Source organism: Rhodnius prolixus, unplaced genomic scaffold, assembly GCF_049639745.1.
Source record: "Rhodnius prolixus isolate KJV_2025 unplaced genomic scaffold, Rpr scaffold_6, whole genome shotgun sequence".
Taxonomy (NCBI): domain Eukaryota; kingdom Metazoa; phylum Arthropoda; class Insecta; order Hemiptera; family Reduviidae; genus Rhodnius; species Rhodnius prolixus.
In genome coordinates, this window is record NW_027411634.1 from 1,178,010 (window position 1) to 1,200,556 (window position 22,547).

Genomic DNA, 22,547 nt, shown 5'->3' on the forward strand with positions numbered 1-22,547 from the left:
ACCGTTCAATTGTATTTAGTGTTGCCATTAACTCGATTTTTTTGAAAAAGTGACTTATGCCACTTTCAAAATAAACGGCTCATATGTAAGTATATTAAAGCCAGTCTGGGCTTATGGCATCGAACTGTGGGGTTCAACCAAACGCTTAAATCTGTAAAGGATCCAGTCCTTGCAATCTAAAATTCTTCGCTCTGTAGTAAACGCTCCTTTCTACTTCACCAATCAAACCATTCACACAGATTTGAACATTCCTTTCGTCAGACAAGTTGCAAAAACAAGTTACAGAAAATTCCATCTTAACATTCAAACACATCACAATCCACTTGTACAACATCTATCTTCAAGAACATTTCCAGACAACACTTCCAGACATCTTAAAAAGACAGTGGCCTCGCGATCTCCTCTCTGAAGAAGAGAGTCAGTAGAATTTAGAATGTTTTTGGAGTGTTACCGCTGGGTAACTTCTCCACTCCTGATATGTGTGAATGTTATTTATTGTTACCCTTGTTGCTTATAACGCAAAATGCGTTGATTGTAACTAAATAAATGATTAAAAAAAAAGTACCGAACAGAATAAATGTAAAATAAGAATTGAGAGAAATTTTACTGTACCGCTTACTCAAAAACTACACTGCAAATATAATCAAATAATATATATCAATCATTAAATTAAGTAAATATTACAATAACGATAGGAAGGTGACAATTAAAGGAATAATTGACAAAATCAAATTGTAACAGAGAAATTAAAAGTAGAACTTAGTTCCCATTTGTCACTCACTACTAGTTCACATCAGAACAGCTTAGTTGTTGTAGTTGCCACTAGATGGCAGACAAGGTCTATCTGGGTATGTCATATGTACATTTAAATAAAATTGAGGATATAAAGTTGATGATTAACAGCTGATACTTTCTGAATATCGATAATTGATAAAATCAATGGAGAGAATGAATAGTCAGAATCAGAGTATTGAGGTCGAGAAGCAGATTTACCATCTTTAGTTATATCCAGAACTACATGTTTTTGGATTTATTTTATGTCTCTTGTAAATTTTGTTTTGTTTTTAAATTCTACTCAGTATAACTCAAAAACAGAAATCCCAGAAACATCAAATTTGATAATAAGATTCAGGTACACCATCATCCAAATCGATAACAAGTAAAGTAACACTTTACTCACAGAATTTTATTATTCTTTTTATAAAAAAAAATTCATTTGAAAGCGACATCTGTGACCACCCCAAAAATGACGAAAATCTATTTTATCAAACATTTAGTAAACATTCCATGTTTTAAGGAAAATGTGTTAGACAAAACTATAAGAATTTTTGTAAGAAATAAAAGTGAAAAACGAAAATTTCATCCTTAGTAAAAATTATAACTCTAAAAATCACGCTTTATACTACAAAATTAATTCACTTAAAATTCTTATGGTAAGATTGTTTTTCTTATTTTCAAAGTAAAGAAAAACTTTAAAAGTAATTAAGTAACATTATGTTCGTGTAATAAAATTACTTATTAAAATAATTCACCTGATCTGATTTATTTTCAAAGAAATATTATAGTGACCAAAAATACAATTAAACGAATAACTATTGTGAATTTTTACACAAAAGAAACATTGATTCTATTTTCTTATAATAAAAGGTGACTAATAACATTAAAACTGTCCGGTAGGACAGTTGTATAAGGATTGATCGTCAAAAACTGCACGAAAAAGCGTAACGTTGAAAAACACCCAACTTTGACAATTTTTTTCTCTTTTTCTATAAAAGATAAAATTCCCAAATTTTCTTTAAAATATAGGGCAAACCCTCCTTTATAACTGTAATTTTTTTGCAACCCCCCAGACCTAATAGATTTTGAGAAAAAAGTTGCCGAAAATGAGCAAAAACGGCATTTTCAGAAATTGTTGTTGTTCTTCTTCTTCTTCTTCTTCTTCTTCTTCTTGTTGTTGTTACCTTTTTTGTAAACTACGTAGCGCCTAAACGCGAGAACCGATTTTCATGAATGAGGTGACATTCGATTCGGAATTTTATGTAGATGTGCCTTTTGGGGGTCTCGACGCTGTACACCGAATTAGAGAGGAGTTAGCCCCATTTATGTAAGGCCCCCTTCAAAATTATTATTACTAATTACTCTGTAAATCTTAGCCCGATTTTGATAAAATTTGGTAGGATGATAGAGTTAGGGCTCCCCTACGTAACATTAAAGCGGCGATCTGCTCTTACACTAATTAAGGGGAAGTATAGCAATCGTTTCAAATTATCGACAAGTGAACTGATTTTCATGAATGAAGTGTCATTCGAATCGAAATTTTGTACAGATTTGCACTTTAAAAGTCTCGTCGCTACGCCTCATATGGAGGGGAGTTTGCCCCACCCAAGTAAGGCCGTTTCTAAAACTATTATTACCAATATTTCTATAACGCTTTGTCCGATTTTGATAAAATTTAGCACGAAGAAGTGATTAAAGCTCCTCTACATGGCTGTGAAGTGCCATCATGCTCTTACACCTACTAAGAGGAAGTACTGAAATCGTTAAAATTATCAATGGGTGAACCTATTTACATTAATGAATTGTCGTTCGATTCAAAATCTTTGCCTCTTTGCCTTTTAGGGAGAAGTACTGTAATCGCCCGTTTATTTTTCTTACTCCTCTTAAAAGGAAGGTCTGAAATCGCAGTTTAAATTTGCTTTTTACGTACAAATACCTTCCTATTTTATATAAAAAGGCTTTCTCAAAAAAATTGTTATTGAGGATGGTTTGGGGACCGCAACTATAATCATTCTTTAAAAAGATCTCTCCAGTGGTAGTTACGGTTCCTACTTAACACCTTATCAGGTTATAATGTTAGAATTGCTTATTCCAAATTTAAAAAAAAACAGTAAAGCAGATATGTAACTTAGCAAAATAGACAAAAATGAAAATCTATCCAAAAGATACAAAAATCTCCTTAACAAAAACTTACAGTTTAAAAAGTTAAGTATAAGGGTTGATTAAACGCCAAAAGGTACACAAATCAGCAAGTACCCAACATTTCATTCAAGCTTAGTTGATATAATTTAAGTAATTTTGCTGCATTAACTTTTCCTTCACATTTTTTAGAATTTATTAGATGTCACAGAACCTTATGCTGGCCATTTTCATCTACAAAAAATTTGTTCAAGTAGCACTGTAGATTGACTGTAATATCTATTAATCTATAATAATCAAACTATTAATTACAGGTTAAAAAGAAAACGTTATAAAAAATAAAAAAAATTACGAGGCTACAAAATTTAAAAACTTTTTTAAAAAAATGCTTACACCAACATACATCAATGATTTCGATTATTTTATTTTTAATAAAAATCGTCTGTTTAAGTTCATTCTTCGATTAAAGTAATTGTTACTTTATGTAGTAGTCAAACGTTTATAATAATAGGTAATAATTATCTGGCTTTATAGAAAATAATATAGTTTTCTTCAATCACACTCTCAATGTAGCTGTTCTTCTCACAATGTTATATATATGTTATGTAATATAAAATAAATAAGTATTGCATACTTTTAGGACAGATAATTATTCCAGTATTTTACTGTAAGTAAAATTAAATTACAATTGAGAAATGAATAATTGTTGAATAATCTACTTGTTATTAACTGTGTGTTATTTGTGCTCACGAATATTTCGGTTAGACGAATTCAAGTCTGAAATATTGTTTTAAATCCTCCGTGATTCAAATTTAAACAGTAGCCGACTCTAACTTTGTCTTTTTCTACTTTAACATGCATGTATAAGATGTGACAACTTCAGAATAAAGGGCATATTAAAGATAAATCAGAAGAATAATAATTATTTGGAATAGAGTTAAAATAAAGTACCTATTTAAAAACGAAGATATAATATACATTTTATCATAAGTATAACCAAATAATATTATGAACGAACTGGCCAGCATAAGGGTCTGTGACATCTAATAAATTCTAAAAAATGTGAAGGAAAAGTTAATGCAGCAAAATTACTTAAATTATATCAACTAAGCTTGAATGAAATGTTGGGTACTTGCTGATTTGTGTACCTTTTGGCGTTTAATCAACCCTTATACTTAACTTTTTAAACTGTAAGTTTTTGTTAAGGAGATAATCTAAGAAGCACAATGAAAAAGAATAAAATCAGTTGATTGTGACTAAAGAAAATTATAATAAATCATTACATACCCATAATCCATTGGAAAAATGGCTGACGTCACGTTGCACAAAATAGATCCAGGCACTGGACACTCGTATCATACCTCGTTTATGGACAATTATCTGAAATTAGAAAAATACAAATTGTTCATTTCTTGGCTTAAAGATGAAATTGCTTCAAAGAAAGCATTTCAATTAATGCACAGGATTAGTAGTTTAGTAAAATTGCTACACTTAAACGAAATCGTACTAAAGTAAAGTTGAAATTACTTCAACTTTTCATCATTTAAAAAATAATTAATATAAAGTTTTATTTCACATGATTAATCTTGGGGGTTCTTTAAAAATAAATAAATACCCAAGTCTGAAAAAAACTATGTTGAACATGAAGAATGCAACCAATCAAATATTTGTAATGAAATCAAATTTTAAATCAGTAAACCACTTAAGGCTGGAGGAAATGATTTTATTTCCATTTTTTACTAAAATTAATTAAATGTACAATTTTATTGGCTAAATAAATAACAAACTTTTGCAAAAAAAACTTCATATAGTCTCAGAATATAACAAAATAAATGATAAACAGAACCCAAAATTTACGATTTGAAAATTCAAAGTCACATTTCTCTTTTAAGTGGCAGCCATTATGATATCAAAGACATTAAATTGGTAATCTTATTCAGCTAAAGACTAAATAAAATTTATGGATTTTGCTAATCCAATGTACAAAAATTATTATACCTATTTTTTAAAATAGGATTATACATATATTAATCCAAATTAAGCTGGATTACATTCGTTAAATTCAATAATTTCATTTCAATAATTTCTTTCTCGCCATATTGAATGAATCTTTTGAAACTTTTTTAATTATCTTTCATAAACTAAACAGTAAATCAAAAAGAATCTTACTTAGTTTTATTGTTCATAGGCCATTAAATGTATTGAATGTTAACATTTCATCAATCTTTAATAATTTTCAAATAAATGTTTAAAATTAAAAATTCAACTTACGTAGTAAAAGCCCCAATTAGAAGAGTTGAACTGACTGATCGGCATTTGTGACGTCACACTATCAAGAGAATTTAAATTTGAATATAAATGTTTTAAAATAATTGGTTTTTTTAACTAATATTTATATTTTTAATTAATAAAATAATGTTATTACTTTTTAATTACTTTAAATAAAATATCGAAGTTTACATGAAGCCATTATTATGAACCTATTATGACAGAATTACTATATAGAATTATTCTAAAAATCATTTATTTAATTTATTTCAACGGAATATAATTTTTAATTAAAAATAAAAAATAAATTCAAAATAAAATCATATAATTCGAGTTCCTTACAGACAAGTGATCTTGTAAGATGAAATGGGAGCCATTACAGAAATCTTCCTATCAATTGAAATGTACTGGGTCATACGATTAATCAAATCATGAAAGAAAAGTGTTGTAATTTTCCTTTTTTTATACGAAAATATGTTAAAGGATAGCATTTTCTCCAATTTTGATTAGAGTAGTTGTTTCGCATTTAATAATAATAACAAAACCTGGAATTTTTCGAAAATACTGAGCAAACTGTATGGTATGTAAAATTAATTTTTATTCCTAGCAATTTGGCCAAATTTTCGAATTAATTTTTGCAGTTCTGAATCCGAAAAAAAGTGGTTTTTAGGAAGGATCTGTGGGTGGGTGGGTGGTTGGTGAAAAAAAAAAAAAAGACATCGTATAAAATAACGGAAATCACAATAAGCTTAAACTTTGAATGTATCATACATATATTTCGAATTACTTTTCGAGATTAGACATAAAACTTTTTCGCAAGAAATTCATTTTTATTAAAGTCCTTGAGGAAGGTTTCACGTTAGGCTTTCCACAAAAGTTACATTTTTGTATGTAATGTATTACCGCACTAAATTATTGATGTATAAGTTGTCAAGTCAGAAGTGTAATGTCTTGGGTGAAACTTTTTCTAAGTTTTCTACGATTTCCACTTAAAACATAGTATGCTAAACACACACGAAGTTAATCGTCTGGCAGTTTTACTTGAAATTGTTTTTGTTTGTATTATTTTTTTGATGATACCATGAAAGAAGATATTTTGAATCTCCGTCTAAAATGGCATTTTCTAATGTTTTAGTACAGTTATATGTAGCAATTAAATGTTTATAGAAGTACAAATATTTCGTACTTTTAGGTTTGCAGAAAATCCAATGTAAATTTGTGAAAATTGCAAGAAAAAAATTATTCTGAGGAAGTTAGTAAAATTATTTTTCGTCAATAGATAATCTGCTTGAAAGTATTTACACGGAATGTAACCTATGACTCAATTTGATGAGTGTCATTGGCAGCAGAAAAGTGCAAGGTAAGAATAAATAGCTATGGTGAGCATAACTTTTAGTACCACTATATATTCTTCACAGTACTGATCAGTCAATTCGGTGTCAGTGTAATTATAAAAAGTAGAACTTTTACAGCTTTTAATTTTAATCTTTCTCCTTTCGAGTTACTTAGTGCAGTTTTACTTTAGTTCCAAAGAACAATGGGAGCCCTGTTTAAAGAAGTGGAACAGTACAGTTTGGTGAGTAGAAGTTTTCTGCATTTTTACTCTTAATTATCCGCCGCCAGCGTTCGCGGAGGTGTGTAAAAGATTAGTTCTTGACCACACAATTCGATTTAGGACTAAGAAAAGTTGATGTAAAGTGTAAAAACGAAAAATGTTTGAAAGAAAACTTAGAGGACATACATATTATGTTTCCTGATTAATATTCTGAGGTTTGCCGCGAGAAGGTCAATTCGGCTTACGATAAACACGAAAGCTGTGTTATTGCGCATCTCAATAAAAGTTAAGCAGTCCCATTTAATGTATTAATTATTACATACAGCGTTTCTCTCTGTATAATTAAAATTTTTGACAGAAGATTAGAACTTCAAACTACAAGCTTCAAATATATTTTCTAGCGTAGGTGTTTTTTCTACAAATTTTAACTTTAAAAAAAGCTATGTTCTGCTGTTGCTATAGCAACTGGAATTGTTAGTAAAATTCTCAGACTGACAATATTTACATTAGTTTAGAAAGTACATTGAGACATTAATACGCAGTTTAAAATGTCTTAATTTCGTTATGCTTTTTATTTTTTTATGACCAACATTGTTCCAATTTCAATGCTAGGATCCAATCTTCAGAATGCAAAAGTTACTGGTGTATGCATGTTCTCGGTATCTCTCCTACATTAAGAGACTAGGTTGACTGAAGAGGTACTAAGAAGTAAAAGGAACCTACAGGCTGGGATAGCATAACCTTTCCAATGCATCCAGATTCTCCAATGCGCTCTTAAGATTATCTGACAAAAGGTCGCAAATTTTTTTTAGGATTATTCCACCAATAGCTGGTATGTGACGATATAACTGAACCAGATTCAACGTTTTTTTCCCAGATTACTATTTCTGGAGGAAGTTTTGATCAATTTTAAAGGAATTTGAGATGGTTTTTAGGGAGTTTATATCTTCTGGTAGCTATCCGAGCTCTCTAAGAAAGTACTAGGGTTAACCTTCTCCTGTGAGTTTTTTCCAGATATTCTGAAGATATTGTTCCCATTTGTTTGTTTGTTTATTTGATTGTGAACCAATTAATGAAATTAAAAGCAGCTTTTTGCAAGATTATTTTAAATTATCGCTATCTGCAGCTAGGTATTTTTAAAAATGCAATTAAAAAAATAAATAACGTAAAATGAACTGTCCTTGCACTTAATATCTTGGCAAATGTCCTACTTTGAATTCATTCTACAAATGTTAAAGTACTTCTAAAATAAACTGCCTTTACTGTGTTTATTATTAGTCACATTGTCTTAATACACAAACTTTTTTGTAATTTTAAATAATAAGAATATAAACTAGAAGGTTAAGAATTAGCTAGTGCTCGGAAATCTCACGCAGAGATCATGGGTTCGAATTCTGTTTGCTCTTTAGACTTTTTTTTTCTCTTTCTAGGAGCTTCTGTAACGAAAGAACACTGCCCTTAGGCTGGTATGGCGAGGCTGCGGATCTAATATAGAATATTTAGATCGTTTTCTCTAATTAATTATTAAAATGAAATTTGTAGGAAAGATGATTGAAGATGACATTTTTTTAATTGAAAAGCATTTGTTGCAACATTTTCCAACAACTTGAGGAAAGGAATTTTCCGCCCCCCCCCAAAAAAAAAAGTTTCCAAGAAAATTGACACACTACGCAGTTTTTTTTCCAGAACATATCATTGAAAAAGGCATGATTTTCTCGTAAATGCTTGTGACAAACTGTTTTTCTTTAAACTTAACATTATGAACACTAATTTTCGTGTTTTTTTAAGTTATAATGACGTTTTTTCCGGATAAACGTTTCATTTAAAGATGTTTGAATTGCCTAAATTACAATTTTTGGGGCAATTTGTTTTCTTTATTTAAAGTAATCATTATTAAAAACTTCTTTTTTTAAAGGATAAGATGTTTTTATAAAGTAGGTACGTATTGTCGGAGAAAATTACATTTTAAAATGAATACTATTTTTCCAAAAGTTATAAGGAAAACTATTTTAGAAATAAAGTTCTGTGAATCCGGGAAATTTTATTTTTTGGTTTAATGCAGTTTGATAATCCTTAACAGTTTAATAACTGTTTTTGTTTTTGTAATGTCGTTCTCATATTAGAAGTGTCCGAGATAATTATTATCAATTAATATTAATGGCTTCACATTATTCCACTTCATGCAAAGATTAATCAGACTCTACATGCAAAATGTTTTCAATTTTTGCTCGTCTTTTGCTTGTTATGAATTACTTTTAACATACAGTTATTGTGTAGCAACATGACATCACTATCTATTCATTATATCTTGTTTCTTTATTTGAGTTAGGGAAAAATTTACTTCGCAGAAAATGTAATGGGATTTTTACACACCAAACGACAGATTCATCATGAAATGAATTCTTTTCAAAAATACTAATTTTTGCTGTGTGACATCACTTTGTAAATTGGTTATAGATATAAATATTTTTTTAAAGATTAGTTTATGGAATGGTGTCCTGTTTCCCATGCTCTGCTGTCAAGAGGTTTATTGTACCAGCTTTTTGCAAAGTCCAGGATTTACACATCGATCTTTCTTGCGTACATTTCTCTCCTCACTCCTCTGGTCTTATGGCCAAAGTCTCGAAACACAGACTAACCATCGCAATACAGGATTAATTAGACAGTTTCCCTTTTCTCACGTCAGTCTGCACAGGAACTGGTAGGACGGAAGCAATTCCCCATCTTATGCCCGCCTGAAAACTATAAAGGCATAACTTTACTTTTAAACTGTAAAGACCAAGGAATCAAAAACCAAAACTCAATATAACTTAAACAGTGGATGTAAAGAAGACAACAGCGTAAATATTTATAAGAATATAATCGTTGATTTTATGCTTTATTGAGATTTTGGATAAATTAACACTCAAATGTATACCCAACATTTAAATGGCTGATTTGCTAAGTACAAGAGGCATGTGGATTCCAATTATATCTTTCAGAAATTAATGTACAACTGATAATTTAAAATTAAGTGATAATCTGAGAATGGATCCTCCGAATTAAAAGATATTTATCTCTCTGCGGCCAAAGTAGATGATTTCGTCACACTAGGAGTAGATCCTAGTCCTTATCAAAAAAAGGAAGATTTACCTACTAGACTATCTAAAAGAGCCTTTTAGAAATAGAAATAGAAAAGAAATTTATTATTCTGGGACAATTGTCCCCTAAGAATAAATACAGGAACAAATAGAGGCCTTAACAGTTTGGCCTGTGATTAAACAGAAAATAAATAAATAAATAAGTATTTACAAAAAGTGAAAATAAAAATAACAGCAGAAATTAAGGAAATAAATTAAAACAATTAGAATTTCGGAGGAAGCTGAATAGAAAGGAGATAACTGAATAGACGGGATTTAAAGATAGATAAGGTAGGAGCATGGCGGACAGATGATGGCAAGAAGTTCGAGAGAGAGGTAGCGCGAATTAGGAAGGATTTGTCAAAGGATGAGGTACGGTGAGAGGGAATATAGAGATCAGATGAGCGAGATCTAGTGTTACGGGAATGGATGGAGGATTTAAACTTAAGGAGTTGAAAAATATAGGAAAGCCTTTGAGACTGGATGACTTGAAAAAGGAAAGAAGCCAAAAAAGATTGGCGGCGATAGACAGGGGAAAAGCCACTTCAACTCATCGTAGCGGTGCGAAATGCGAGAGTCTCTGGAAATGCTGAAAATAAATCTTATGAAGCAGTTCATGAGGCGCTTGAGCTTAGCTTCAATATCACCAGAAAGACCATATAACCATAAAGACCATATAGAAATGCCATAGCTGCAACGTCTTGGGATTACCGAAATCATCTCATTTCCAATTAATGTCTTGTCATACATTTACAATCAAAAATGGAAGAATAATTTGAGTTGGCTTTAAAAGAAAGAAACTGTTGAACAAGGCTTTTTTTTAAAGGAAAAAAAAATATCTATTTGATAACATTATAAAATAGTAAAATAAAAGAAAATAATGATAAGTAGATGATAATTCAAAATCTTATCTTCTTTTGTAGATAAAACTTTGCAAATACAACTGCAAATATTTTTCTAAATTAGCAAATTAAATTGTTTACATTTTCTTGAATAGCAAACACTCAATCTAAATAATAAAATTCTTTACATTAAGTACTGTTAAACGTTTTGTATGGGGTGTGGCTGCTAAAGCCACTGATATGAACATCTGTGTACCAGCAGAATGAGTAAGTTTTGAAAGTTTCCCTCGTTTAATCCATTAGATGTACCATATTTTCCACGTAAGATTTCTTTGGGTACAGAATTTTTAAAGAAATACAATTTCCTTTCTTTTCCCATACGACGGAAGTCAAGGACACCACCGAAAGCGAACTCCTACCATACTGGGCTAGTTCGTGGATATCTGCTGATCCATCAGCAGCTCAGGATAGTTCTTACTGAGATTCATTTCTTCAGAACTGCTACTTCGATAAGAATTGAAACAATAAAATAAAACCAAGGACTCGCGTAATTGCTGAAATAGTTGATTTAATTTCCTTTCTAAGTTTCAGTACCGCCTTAAGATAATATTGAGACCTAATTTAAACAAATTACCTAATCTAAATAAAAAAATCCTTATCCTTTAATAAGGGAGTGTTAAGGCGTCCTTGTTCCAGTTTATGGCGGAACGTATGAATCACACTCAGTTGCTAATAACTCTCCCAAAATTATAATTGATACTTTATACAGTGAGAGGTCTTTATGGATATTAATTTAGGAAGTAAAAAAACATATTTGTAGGTTATTCTGGATTAATTATATTGAAATATCTTCCTTAGAAAAATAGTAATTAATTTATTCTCATTCAATTCTTTACTGCACCAACATTCTGCCATATTCACAAATTCATTATAAAATACTGTAACAATTATTGTGTTAGGCGTCTTTCCGAGCTCGAGAATTCTGTAGTCTTTGCTTTACTTAATTATAATCAACCTCTAATATCAATTGGTGCCTGTAGCCTTCTCTTGGACAATGTTCTGTCGCGAAATAACACGTATCAATGGGCAGTGAACTATTATAAAGACTTCTAGGAAACTAAAAAGAAAAATTAATCGTTCTGGTTTTCTTATGTGCATAGTATTATTTTTTATGTAAATAGTGCAGCGTTAGCGGCATGATTTTTCTTGCAGAATTTCCCAATGAAAAATGCCTTTCATATGCTTGAAGCAGGTGTCAACACATTCCAGACCCGCCTTCAACATGTAAACCTTTGATATGACAGTGTCTGGCAGCTTGCGGAATTCATTTTTTTACTTAGAACAAGGCACTCCTTTGTTTTGTACTGGTTTTAATTGCCCAGACATATCTTCACCTTGTCTCAGACCTAGGAGACTGGTCTGGAGCACCTCTTCTCTCGCTGTCTTCAGAGCTCAGGGCTTTAATGGTAGCTTGGCTGTCGGAATGGATGGCAATTTTTCTTTTTGAGTGAAAAGCCCTATTACTGCAGGCTCCTGTTTTCACAGAAATTGTCGATTCATCCATTTTTTGCACTTTAAATAACCATCACACAACTTAATATAATTTAGATGGGCAGTATTACTATTTACGTTTTTATGTAAAACTACCCCTCAAACTGCAATAAACAAAAATATCAATGTTAAATTATAAATCAACTTAATAATCAATAAATATAATTGTTAATTCATTTTATACGTAAGCGCACTCTATCTTCGTATTTTGTAACTCATCTCGAAAGTTGTAGAGGTTCTAATTACTTAACCTTAACTAGCCTTAAATCAATCATTAGAGTTGTAAAAGCAACGTCTGTCATATTAATTTTTGATGTAATAAATAATCGCAAGATGAAAGAGTACGACTTATTTATACTAATATTTGATTTATATTCGAATTTATACTGGCAATAATTACATCTTTCGAGGTTATCTATCAGTCATAGGTACAGAAATTATAATTGTAAATTTAGTGACATTGAATTGTGTGAACAACAATAAATGAACCATAAAGCTAGAAAATAGGATTTTCTACGGCCTATAAAAAAAAAGAAGAAAAAATAACAATAATGCAATATAAATGTAAACAATAGATATTCTTGTGTGCACAATAAGCGAACGTCAGTTTATGTACATAATTTCTGTTTTTATTTGAAAACCAACGAAGTACAAATAGTTCAAGGTTAGTAGTTTTTGCATGCAGTTGTATTTGAGATGTAAAATTATTATTATTTTTTTTCTACTCTTAAAAATAATAACATGAAATGAGGTTAATTAGTTTTCGATGGGAAGTTAACATTTCTTTTGTTTTTTTCAAAGTTACATTGCATTTACATGATAAATTCTAGAGCTTCAAATAAATTTATTGCATTCAGATGACCAATTTAATTAAATTTGAAGGAAATAACTGAAAAATATTTCGTTTTATTTAAGTTACGTTATTGTGAAGCACGAAGCTTTTTGTTTGCATCTGGTACTGAACCGGCAAACTGAAACTTTATAAACGAGTCTTTCTATAGAGAAAATTTAGTGAATTTAATGTTTTAAAAATTTAAGTAACTTCCTCCTCTGAACTTTTCAAAGCTGTCTTTCCTCTTAATATATACTTCAAATAAGTTGCTACCATTTTACATGATCTTGGTTCTATTTCATGGATGGAGTAGTAAAACTTTTTAATATTTTACTTGGATTGATTCAGTTCGTACTTATTGGTTTTTAGTTTTCTTTCATAGATACATCTTCAGTAATAGTATGAGGTCCTGATTCCGAATTCCAGCTTTTTGCTCGTAGTCTCTGGCGGCTCACTGTCCAGTAATAGAAAGTACTCGTATGTCTGTGTCCTGCAGCTAGAGAACAATTTTCGGAGACCTCATTTAAAAAATGGGCTTTCTGAATTCACCTGTACATCCAACAGATGATCTTTTACTTGATCATTATGTCGCAGTTGAGTTGTACAATTCTCATTTAGTTGATTTTTTTTTTTGTGTCTTGTTAGGTACTTGGACCTTGAGGTTATTCTTTAAGCAGCCCATAAAAAGGTTTGGGGTGTCTGTTGAAAAGTGTTACGTGTTCCAAGTATCACGTTCTCAAGCTTACAGCAAGTGTTCATCGATCATTACACTATTCCCTCAAAAAAGAGCCAATCGACCAATAAGATGCAGAAACCTCTGCGGAAATTGTGTCCTGACCACAGTCATCTAGCGGTAGGAACGTTTGGGGATTTGCTCCTTTATGTTTTGTAACGTTAGTTGTAATGCTATTTTGGAACCAGTCACTTTACTTGATACCTGTCTTTCTCTATATCCTTACACCTAGACATTAACTGCGCTTTATTAGTACTTTAATGGATTGGGTGAATCAGGTTGCACTATGCTTGAGCCCTGTTTAGCTAGAAGAACAGCCTGCTCATTGTTTATGAGTACCGCAATGATCAAACGTAGCCATTCTAACATAGCCTGCTTATCTTCATTTATGAGGTTATGAGTGCGAACTGCTAAGCTTACAGTTTAGAAGTGAAAGTCACCTGGTACACCGTGAATAGCCTCACGCTGAATTAAGGCAATTCTCTATTCACATTTCATGTGACGTCTATTTGAGAATAAACCCCAAAAAATTAGGAGTCAATTTAAGCAGTAATTTTTTCAAGTGTTTATTTATTTTCAGACAGTTGTGTAATATCCTCCAACTTTGTGCTCTAAAATTTCATGGCCGATACTTTGAAGAGAAATTCTACTTCTACGTGAAGTAAGAAATAGAACATTCCAGACTAGGAGCAAGTAGGAGTTTGCTCTCTAAAAAAATCAAGGATAACCGTGTAGAAAGGTAACCTAATAACTATTATGTCCTTCCCTTGATAGTACTCTCCCAGTCAATGATAAGGCTGATGCTGTTAGCGTCACATATATTTCTGGCTGATGATGCCAAGGTGATGATTATACTTGTACTGACTGGATGCATTAGAAAATGTGCGTGACTCTTGCCCTTTACGTGACCCATCTTTTTGATTGGTTGAATAACCATGCCGTTTTATCTTTCTTTCGTGTTCATTGCTTTCAAAAAGTGAACAGTCCTAGGATTATAGGTTAGAATCAAGGAAAACATTGTTCTAGCTGGAAGTAGTGGTATTTTTGGAAATTCCTGGAGCCTTGAATATGATGCGTTAGAAGTTCCAAGCTAGAATAGTTTTAAGTTTAATTCCAATAAAAGAATAAGTGTTCTGATAAGATTTTGCTGAAAGATGTTTTTGGGGTGGGATTATAGAGGCTATCACAGACTTCTCTCTTAGATGACATTTTAACGAGTGTCAAAAGTAAGTTGTAAGGAAAGTCAGTTTCTTGTAATAACTCCTACTTTAAGAAAATCTACTAATTAGTTATTTTTACGCATATATTTCACAAAATTCCACAATAGTACACCTAACCTACCAAATTCCATATCACTTTTATGAGTCACAGTGTTTGTGCTAAGAGGAATTTTCGTAATCTTCCGTCTAAAATCCGGCACAGGGTCAACAAATTTTCGCTCACCTCCAGCTTGTTGCGTCACTAATTTTGTCTATTTATTGATCAGTAGTTCTGGTACTTAAAATGTAAATTAATATATCTTAATTCTAATTAGAGGAAACAAGATAATGGTGTATTTCAACTAAAAAGAGGATTTCCGGTTTAAACTACGTGATATTGTTCAGCGATAAATATTAGATTGATATTTTGGATTATTTCCAATTATTAAATTCAACATTGCTTTTACCTTATAGCCTTTTCATGAAACCTAGGTATTTCTGCCTATAAATGCAAATTTGTTTCATTAAACTCCTTGAAATTACGTGATGTCTATGAATAAACGATGCCTGAATGTTCTAGAATGTTTTGTTTTTATTATTTATTCATTTATGGCATTGACGTTAACCTTGCAACCTGGCTAACTCAAGATGTACCATCTGGTCATCTGCAACAGTTATTCGTATGAACTGCATGTAATCAGTTCCTACCACATCTTTATATCTGCTTTAAAAATAAATAAAAACTGTTCTGGTAGGACAGCTGTACAAAGGGTTGATCGTCAAAAAGTGCACGAAAAAGCGTAACGTTGAAAAACACCCAACTGACAATTTTTTTCTCTTTTTCTATAAAAGATAAAATTCCCAAATTTTCTTTAAAACATAGAGAAAATCCTCCTTTATAAGTGTAATTTGTTTGGCAACAACATAGATTAAATAGATTTCGAGAAATATGTTGATGAAAATGAACAAAAACGGCATTTTCAAAAAATATTCTTCTTGTTGTTCTTGTTACCTATTTTGTAAACAACGTAGCGCCTAAACGCGCGAACCGATTTTCATGTTTGAGGTGTCATTCGATTCTGAATTTGATGTACCTTTTGGGGGTCTCGACGCTGTACATCAAATGTGAGAGGAGTTAGCCCCATGTATGTGAAGCCCCATCCAAAATTATTATTACTAATTACTCTGTAAATCTTAGCGCCTGATTTTGATAAAATTTGGCAGGGTGAAAGGGTTAGGGCGCTCCCCTACATACCAATAAATCAACGTTCTGCTCTTACACCTACTAAGGGGAAGTTTTGCAATCATTTAAAATTATCGTTTCGTGAACCTATTTTCTTCAATGAAGTGTTATTTGGTTCAAAAAGTGATTTTGATTTGCATTTATAGAGGTTTCGACGCTGTGTATCTTTAATAGATGAGTTTGCCTCATGTATAATAAATAAAATAGACTAGTTAAGGATGCAGACACTGTATGTGAGGAGAGATTGGTAGAATCCCTCTAGAGTATCCTTTTTTTCCGTAAAATACGGTCCTATATCCTGTGCGCTGTTAGGGAATGGGATTAATGAATTTGTTAAAATCGTGTTTGAAGAAATTTCATTGACTCCATTGCTCAAGGGATAGTTTACCTCCTTGAAAATGGCTTCTAGTTTTTCTGTAAACTTCTTATTGGTTGGAGTAAGCTTCTTTGTGAGAATCGAGTATGAGTCAGCTGTTCCCAGTTTTGAACCTTAGAACATTATTAAGAGTAGTACTGACCGAAAGTGATTTAAATTTATATTATTTTATTTTTTGAATTTATTAATTTATTTAAAATTTATTTTCTTTAAAATTCCTAATAAAAGCTGCAAATTACCGTTATAAATTCTTTATAAATTTGCACATTCCAAATCGGATTATAAAATGCCAAGGTTTTCCGGCTGAATGAGTTTTTTTTCCTCTCATATTTTATCAAACTTGTTTTGGAGACGTTTTTCTGTTCGTGTTTTTTGACGTCTGCGTTTTGTATTTCTTTTGAAACGCTCAAAATTAAATAGATTTGTAGTTTTCTCTTAACCCAGCAGATCAGTTATTTAATTTCAAAGCCTGGATGGAACTCACTAAGGTAAAATTTAGGGTAGTTCTTGGGGAGTAAATGGGAAATTTACTCCCCCGTGGCTCTCCGTTAATATTTTGAAGAAAACACCTCCAAAAAGATATTTATCCTCCAATTACCTGGACCGGAGGTCGCCAAATTGGTCTATTTAGTCCCCCAGGGGTCTATTTAACAAAAGTTGGGGTCGATCTGAGCCAGGGGGTCGATTGGGGGTCTTATCTATAATTACTTCTTATTTAATAAATATTAAGGTATTTTTTTTTTGCGCATCAACAGCTGAGGTTATTAGCGCCCGGAGCTTTTTCCAGTGCACTGCCGGCCTCCGGACAGTGTTCTCTCGTTACAGACAACACTGTCCATCACCGGACAGTGAGCTGTAAGAAGCTCCTAGGAAGAGAAAATCTAAGGGTCAGCTGCTGGATTCGAACCCGGGACCTCCGCGTGGGAGTCAAGTATGCTAACCTCATAGCTAATCCCTTCCCTATTAAGGTATTTAAATATCAACATTAAGATATTTTTCATAAAACTATTTGTTACGCAATGTAAAATTACTTTAATAAATGTTTAAAGTCATAAAAATAAATGTACAAAACACAGTACCCTAATAGATATAGTTTTATTTTAATTAACTGAAAATTACTTTTATAGGGGTCCATGATCAAAAAAAGGTTTGGCGACTCCCTGCTCTAGACTGTCCAGGTTTACGTTGAATCTCTTCTCCATTTACGCCCCATTTTAGGGATAGCTTCCCCTGGATCAGCAAAGTAGAACCAACAGTTGTTTTTTTTATGCAATACATCCTTCACCGCAAAACTCTGCACTTTATACTCCCCAAAAAAAATAACCTAGGAGTCCTTCCATTCCTGGAAACCATCCAAATCCAAAATAGAGATCGGGGTGTCAGCAGATTGAGTTACATACAACTCCGTGGCCACCTTTAAGTGGATATCTCAGTAATATCCCAGGGAAGACATATCGCGTCCTAGTATCTAGTAGTGTACACCCAAGCTCTATTTAGAGGGCAATCCTCCGGAAGAGAGTAAGCCAGCAATTTGGGTGATTAAAATTCCCCCCCCCCAAAAAAAAGCCTTGAAACTCCTTCCTCCTTTAAGATGATACATCCTGTTTTATCTCCTTTCATTTACGAAAGCTTCCGTAAGGGAGGTCAAAAAAAGACCTTTCACTAGGGCGCCCACATAAAACTCTGGGTGGTACCCCTAAGCAAGAAGTTTCATATTTGAATTCTCTGTGATTTCAATCACTCAGAGCGACAGGCGATTTGTTAGATTAGATTTTTTTAGATTTTGAAAAGACGGGGCGGGACCCTATCCCCATGGCACTGCAGCCACACGAGGCTTATCGTGCCTTCCCCTTAAACCTAGTAGGTGAAACCTCCCCTCCTAAGAAGGTCGAGAGCTTTCCCTACTAGTTCCTTCTGCGCTGTTATCTCCTTTGGCCTCAAGGTTCCAAAGATGTCATAGCGCAGTCTCTCAATTGCAACGCAATCGAACAACAGGTGAGAGGCCGTTTCCTCCTCTTCCTGGCACAATCTGCACAAAGGTTCCGAGCTAATAAGCCCTATCTTGTGCAGGTGCTTTCTGAACCTTCCGTGCCCCGTGAGTAGGCCTGTAATCAGAGTAATCTGATTCCTGCCTAAACCTAGAGTCACTTTAGTTCTTTGTTTGCACAACAAGGGCATAACCCTCTTGCTGTGTTTTACCCCTGGAAGCATCACCCAGTACTTTTCGTGTTCTCTCCAGATCCAGTCTCTGAGAGCCTCACGAACTGCACCCCTAGTGATCCCCAGGACTGGTTCCGGACCAGTGAAGGGAGTATTAGCTCCATTCCTGGCCAACTGATCAGCTATTTCGTTCCCCTTGATCCCCACATGGCCCGGCACCCATTCCAATCGGAGTTTGTTGTGCCGAGCCAATTGATCTAGGGCCTTTTTACATTCCCAGACCAGGGAAGAGGTAATTCTGAAGGAAGAGAGAGCCTTCAGTGCCGCTTGGCTGTCCGAAAAAATGCAAATTTCCCTATTTCTAAGATCCATTCGCAGATTTTCCCCAGCGCAAGCTCTAATGGCAAAGACCTCGGCCTGAAATACAGTAGCGTATCTCCCAAGAGGACTCTCAATGAGTGCCTTAGGTTTAGCCCCATACACTCCAGCTCCGGTCCCGCAGGCCATCTTGGAGCCATCCGTAAACCACATGACTCCCTTCTGGCACCGTTCGGTCCAGTTTACCCTCCATTCATTCCTCGATCTGAGGATCACCTGAAACGGAGTCTCGAAACTGTATCTAGGACAGACACTGTCCCCAACCATGTCTAATACTGGCAAAGGGTCGACCTTGTCTGTAATTTTCATATGCCCAAAGGCGATTTGTTAATAAACACTTTTTCTGATTCAGAGAACCTGAAAATGGGAAATTATCTGTGCTTATCTGTAAAATTCGGTGCTATTCCAATACATTTTCTTGTGTGTAGACAGTAAAAGTGGGTCACTAAAAATAATGATAAAATAACTATTTTCTATAAATTTTTTTATAAAAAAAAAGTCGATAAAAATGAACCGGAAGTACAAAAAAATTAAAATAGAGGAAACTGAAGACTGCATTCCGCAGCCGCCTATCTGTCGCCTATTCTTACACATTTTTGTTTGTGTCTATAGCATGATGTAAGGAGAGGGTCTAAGGGGGGTCATTTTCTTCTTTTTTTTGGGTCGGCTAGAGAGAGCGAGCGCGCTCGTTGGTATGTAGTATCGAGCGTTGACGTGGCGGGCGCTGATTGGCCGAACACTGGGCGAGCCTACGGAGGTGGGGCTGCCAAGCTTGTGTATGAACTAGCAACACGCGGACCTGATGCCACAAACAAACCTCCGAGTAATAATAACTAGAGAGGTTAAAGTTTATAAATTCTATAAAAGAAAGAAAATTATCTTGTCGCGCAATGTGCTGTGTTTTACCCAATGTTAGCATCATAATTTCATAGATTATTTTGTGTCTAATTTTCTGTTTTTCAACTTTAGGACAAAAAAATAACAAAACTATTATTGCCACATATTGCGTTATTTTGTGGGAAAAAATTAAAAATTTAACAAAAAGATGAGACCAAAAACTGATCTTGTAACTAAAATTTGTTCGTGTACCAGTGCACAGGATGTGATTGAAAATGGATTCGATGATTACGAGGTTTCGAATGAAGTAAGTTTCTTTACCTATTTCCATTATCTTTTACTTCTTGACTTTTGTTTTATTTTATTTTTTTGTTATATCTTTAAGGTTATCTGTGTCTGTGCAAAAATATGCTTTCTGTGATTGTGATTGTCTGTAATCTTTTTACTCCACCCGTCACTGTGCCATTAATCAATTAATATTTCAAATATTTTTGTGGAAGTTTCATTTTTTCCCCTGGTAGATTCTTGTAGCTCTTTCCAAAGTAAGACAGAGAGGTAGGCTTCTCTTTAAACTGCAGTTTTGAGTGCAATGTAAGGGATTCATCTGTACTGTTATACTGTTATTAGAAATTAAATGTGCTTAACTGTAATTCCAAATTTGGGGGGAAAATCGATCTACCCGAAAATATATCTTTATTGAATCGATTTTTTTTTTTCTAGTTTTTCTCGTAAATAAAAGATTTTCTTCAAACTTGGAGTTTATACTTACTATTATGTCGGTCTAATTCTTTCATTCAGTGTCTTCTGAGTAAAATATACAGTTCTAACTCCCCCTATAATATATTTATGAGGGTACGACTGAATAGTGCGGCTGTTACGTCATTCCTGTAATGTTCTATGCAGTAGGCCAGATGGTTCTCATTTAAAAAATTGGACATAAACGTATGTTCTTGGCCCATCTTTTGAATGTGAGGCTTCTTTTTTTTTTAAGTCCCCTGAATGTGCAAAACATATTGTAAGCTCATGGGGTTTGTTTTAATGGAAATAAACCACACAGTCGTATGAAGGTTTGCGTCAAATTCTCTTTTTAATTGTTCTCCTTTCTCTTACTATAGTAAGTTTCTCTTACTATGGTAAGAGAAAGGAGAAACTTTATTTTAAAGCAAATATGGTCATCTGTTTCTGTGTGTTCACGAAATTGGAATTAGTCCAAACGGTTCTAATTTTGTAGTACTTACAGCTCATTCATATAGAACCCTCTCAACTTACTGCGAACATAATCGTTACTATAGCAACGCCTATATTGAGATTTTTATCGTATCATATATTTGTCAACTTCCGGCAGAACTTGTTTATTGCATAGAACAGGAAGTTGCATGTTTTGTATGGATTCTTAGAAATAGTGGCTATCACCGCCGGATAGAATAAAATGTTTTTGAAAACCCCTTTGATTCTGGACAAAATTGTCCTTTAGGAAGTCGTTGCAAATAATGGTAATAAAGGATTTACTCATTGTGGTTTTGCTAAATCCCCTCTTGATCTTCCTCTAGGTGTCCTAGAAGTTACTAGGGATGGATAAGTGTGCGGTTTAAATGGATGGCAGGCCATTACAGCGTTAGCTTCTGAATGGAAGATCTTCAGCTTCAGTTTACGATGAATTTTTTTTAGCCATAATCCATATTAGTACATCCTCTCCACCGGAAATGCATCTATACAATTTTTTTCGTGTACAATAATATTACCGGAAGAGGAAGTCATGTTTAGTGATCGCACTAAATTTTATTTAATTTTTTTTTTTAAATCATATCTTAATTATTAATTAATTTCAGGAAGAAAGTAAACCATAAAAAAGGCCTTATCTCCCCAGTTAAACGTAAAAAAATAAGTCTGTCCTTATTTTGCCATTTCTTATCATTAAGTGTCGCAATTTACTGTAATTTTTACGTTCTATTAACCTAGCCTTTAAAATACGTAATTTGGGGAAAAACTTTCCTGTTTATTCATGGTCGAACACAGTAAATAAATTTATTCTCTTGTAAAGGTATATTTGGGTATTTAGAATTACCCAGAATTTTTAAAACAAAAAATCAAAAATTATGTTTTGGCACTTTTTTTTGTAAGGTTACAATTTTGAACCAAAAAAATTAGATAATCGAAAGTGACGCGTATTGAATCGATTTATCGATATTTAAGGCTTTCTTTTAACTGTTCAACATACTGTGACGCACATGTTGATCTATTCTAAAACTTGTATTTGAGACCTTTTTTTTTCTTTGGGGTTAGAGCATTTATTGAGGGGGGGTGGGTTAGAGGCATGTGGGAGATTTGTAAGTAAAATTCGAATTTTTTTTTTTTTAAAAATGGGCTGACCAAAAGCAAGTAGCTTTACAGTATTCAGTGATTTTAACTTTCTCGCAACACCCTAGACGGGGAAATAGTGTTGGATTTTGGTCAAATTTTTCGACTTCCTGTTTTCACCGGAAATACCTTTGTTGAAACCCCCTCTTTTTTTTTGAGTACGAAAAAAAATTCTGGTTT

At 33.0% G+C, this 22,547-nt stretch overlaps 2 protein-coding genes across 4 annotated transcripts in view; one reads left to right on the forward strand and one right to left on the reverse strand.

The window, feature by feature from the left end:
- LOC141461006 (uncharacterized) overlaps positions 1–5,228 on the reverse strand; it is a 463,946-nt gene extending 458,718 nt beyond the window's left edge. The window contains exons 1-2 of the mRNA XM_074141602.1: positions 5,188–5,228; positions 4,204–4,296 (exon numbers count right to left, since the gene is read on the reverse strand). The gene's annotated coding sequence lies outside the window, so the exon portion shown is untranslated. The remainder of the gene's footprint in view (positions 1–4,203; positions 4,297–5,187) is intronic.
- Positions 5,229–6,706: 1,478 nt separating this feature from the next.
- Hex-A (Hexokinase A) overlaps positions 6,707–22,547 on the forward strand; it is a 42,047-nt gene continuing 26,206 nt past the window's right edge. The window contains exons 1-2 of one of the 3 annotated variants that reach the window (XM_074141611.1): positions 14,411–14,555; positions 20,142–20,316. In XM_074141611.1, coding sequence (XP_073997712.1) covers positions 20,218–20,316 — 99 coding nt within the window. In that variant the 5' untranslated portion in view covers positions 14,411–14,555; positions 20,142–20,217. Of the gene's footprint in view, positions 6,761–14,410; positions 14,556–19,975; positions 20,317–22,547 lie in introns of those variants that run through there. The other 2 variants (XM_074141614.1, XM_074141610.1) reach the window with 2 other exon arrangements.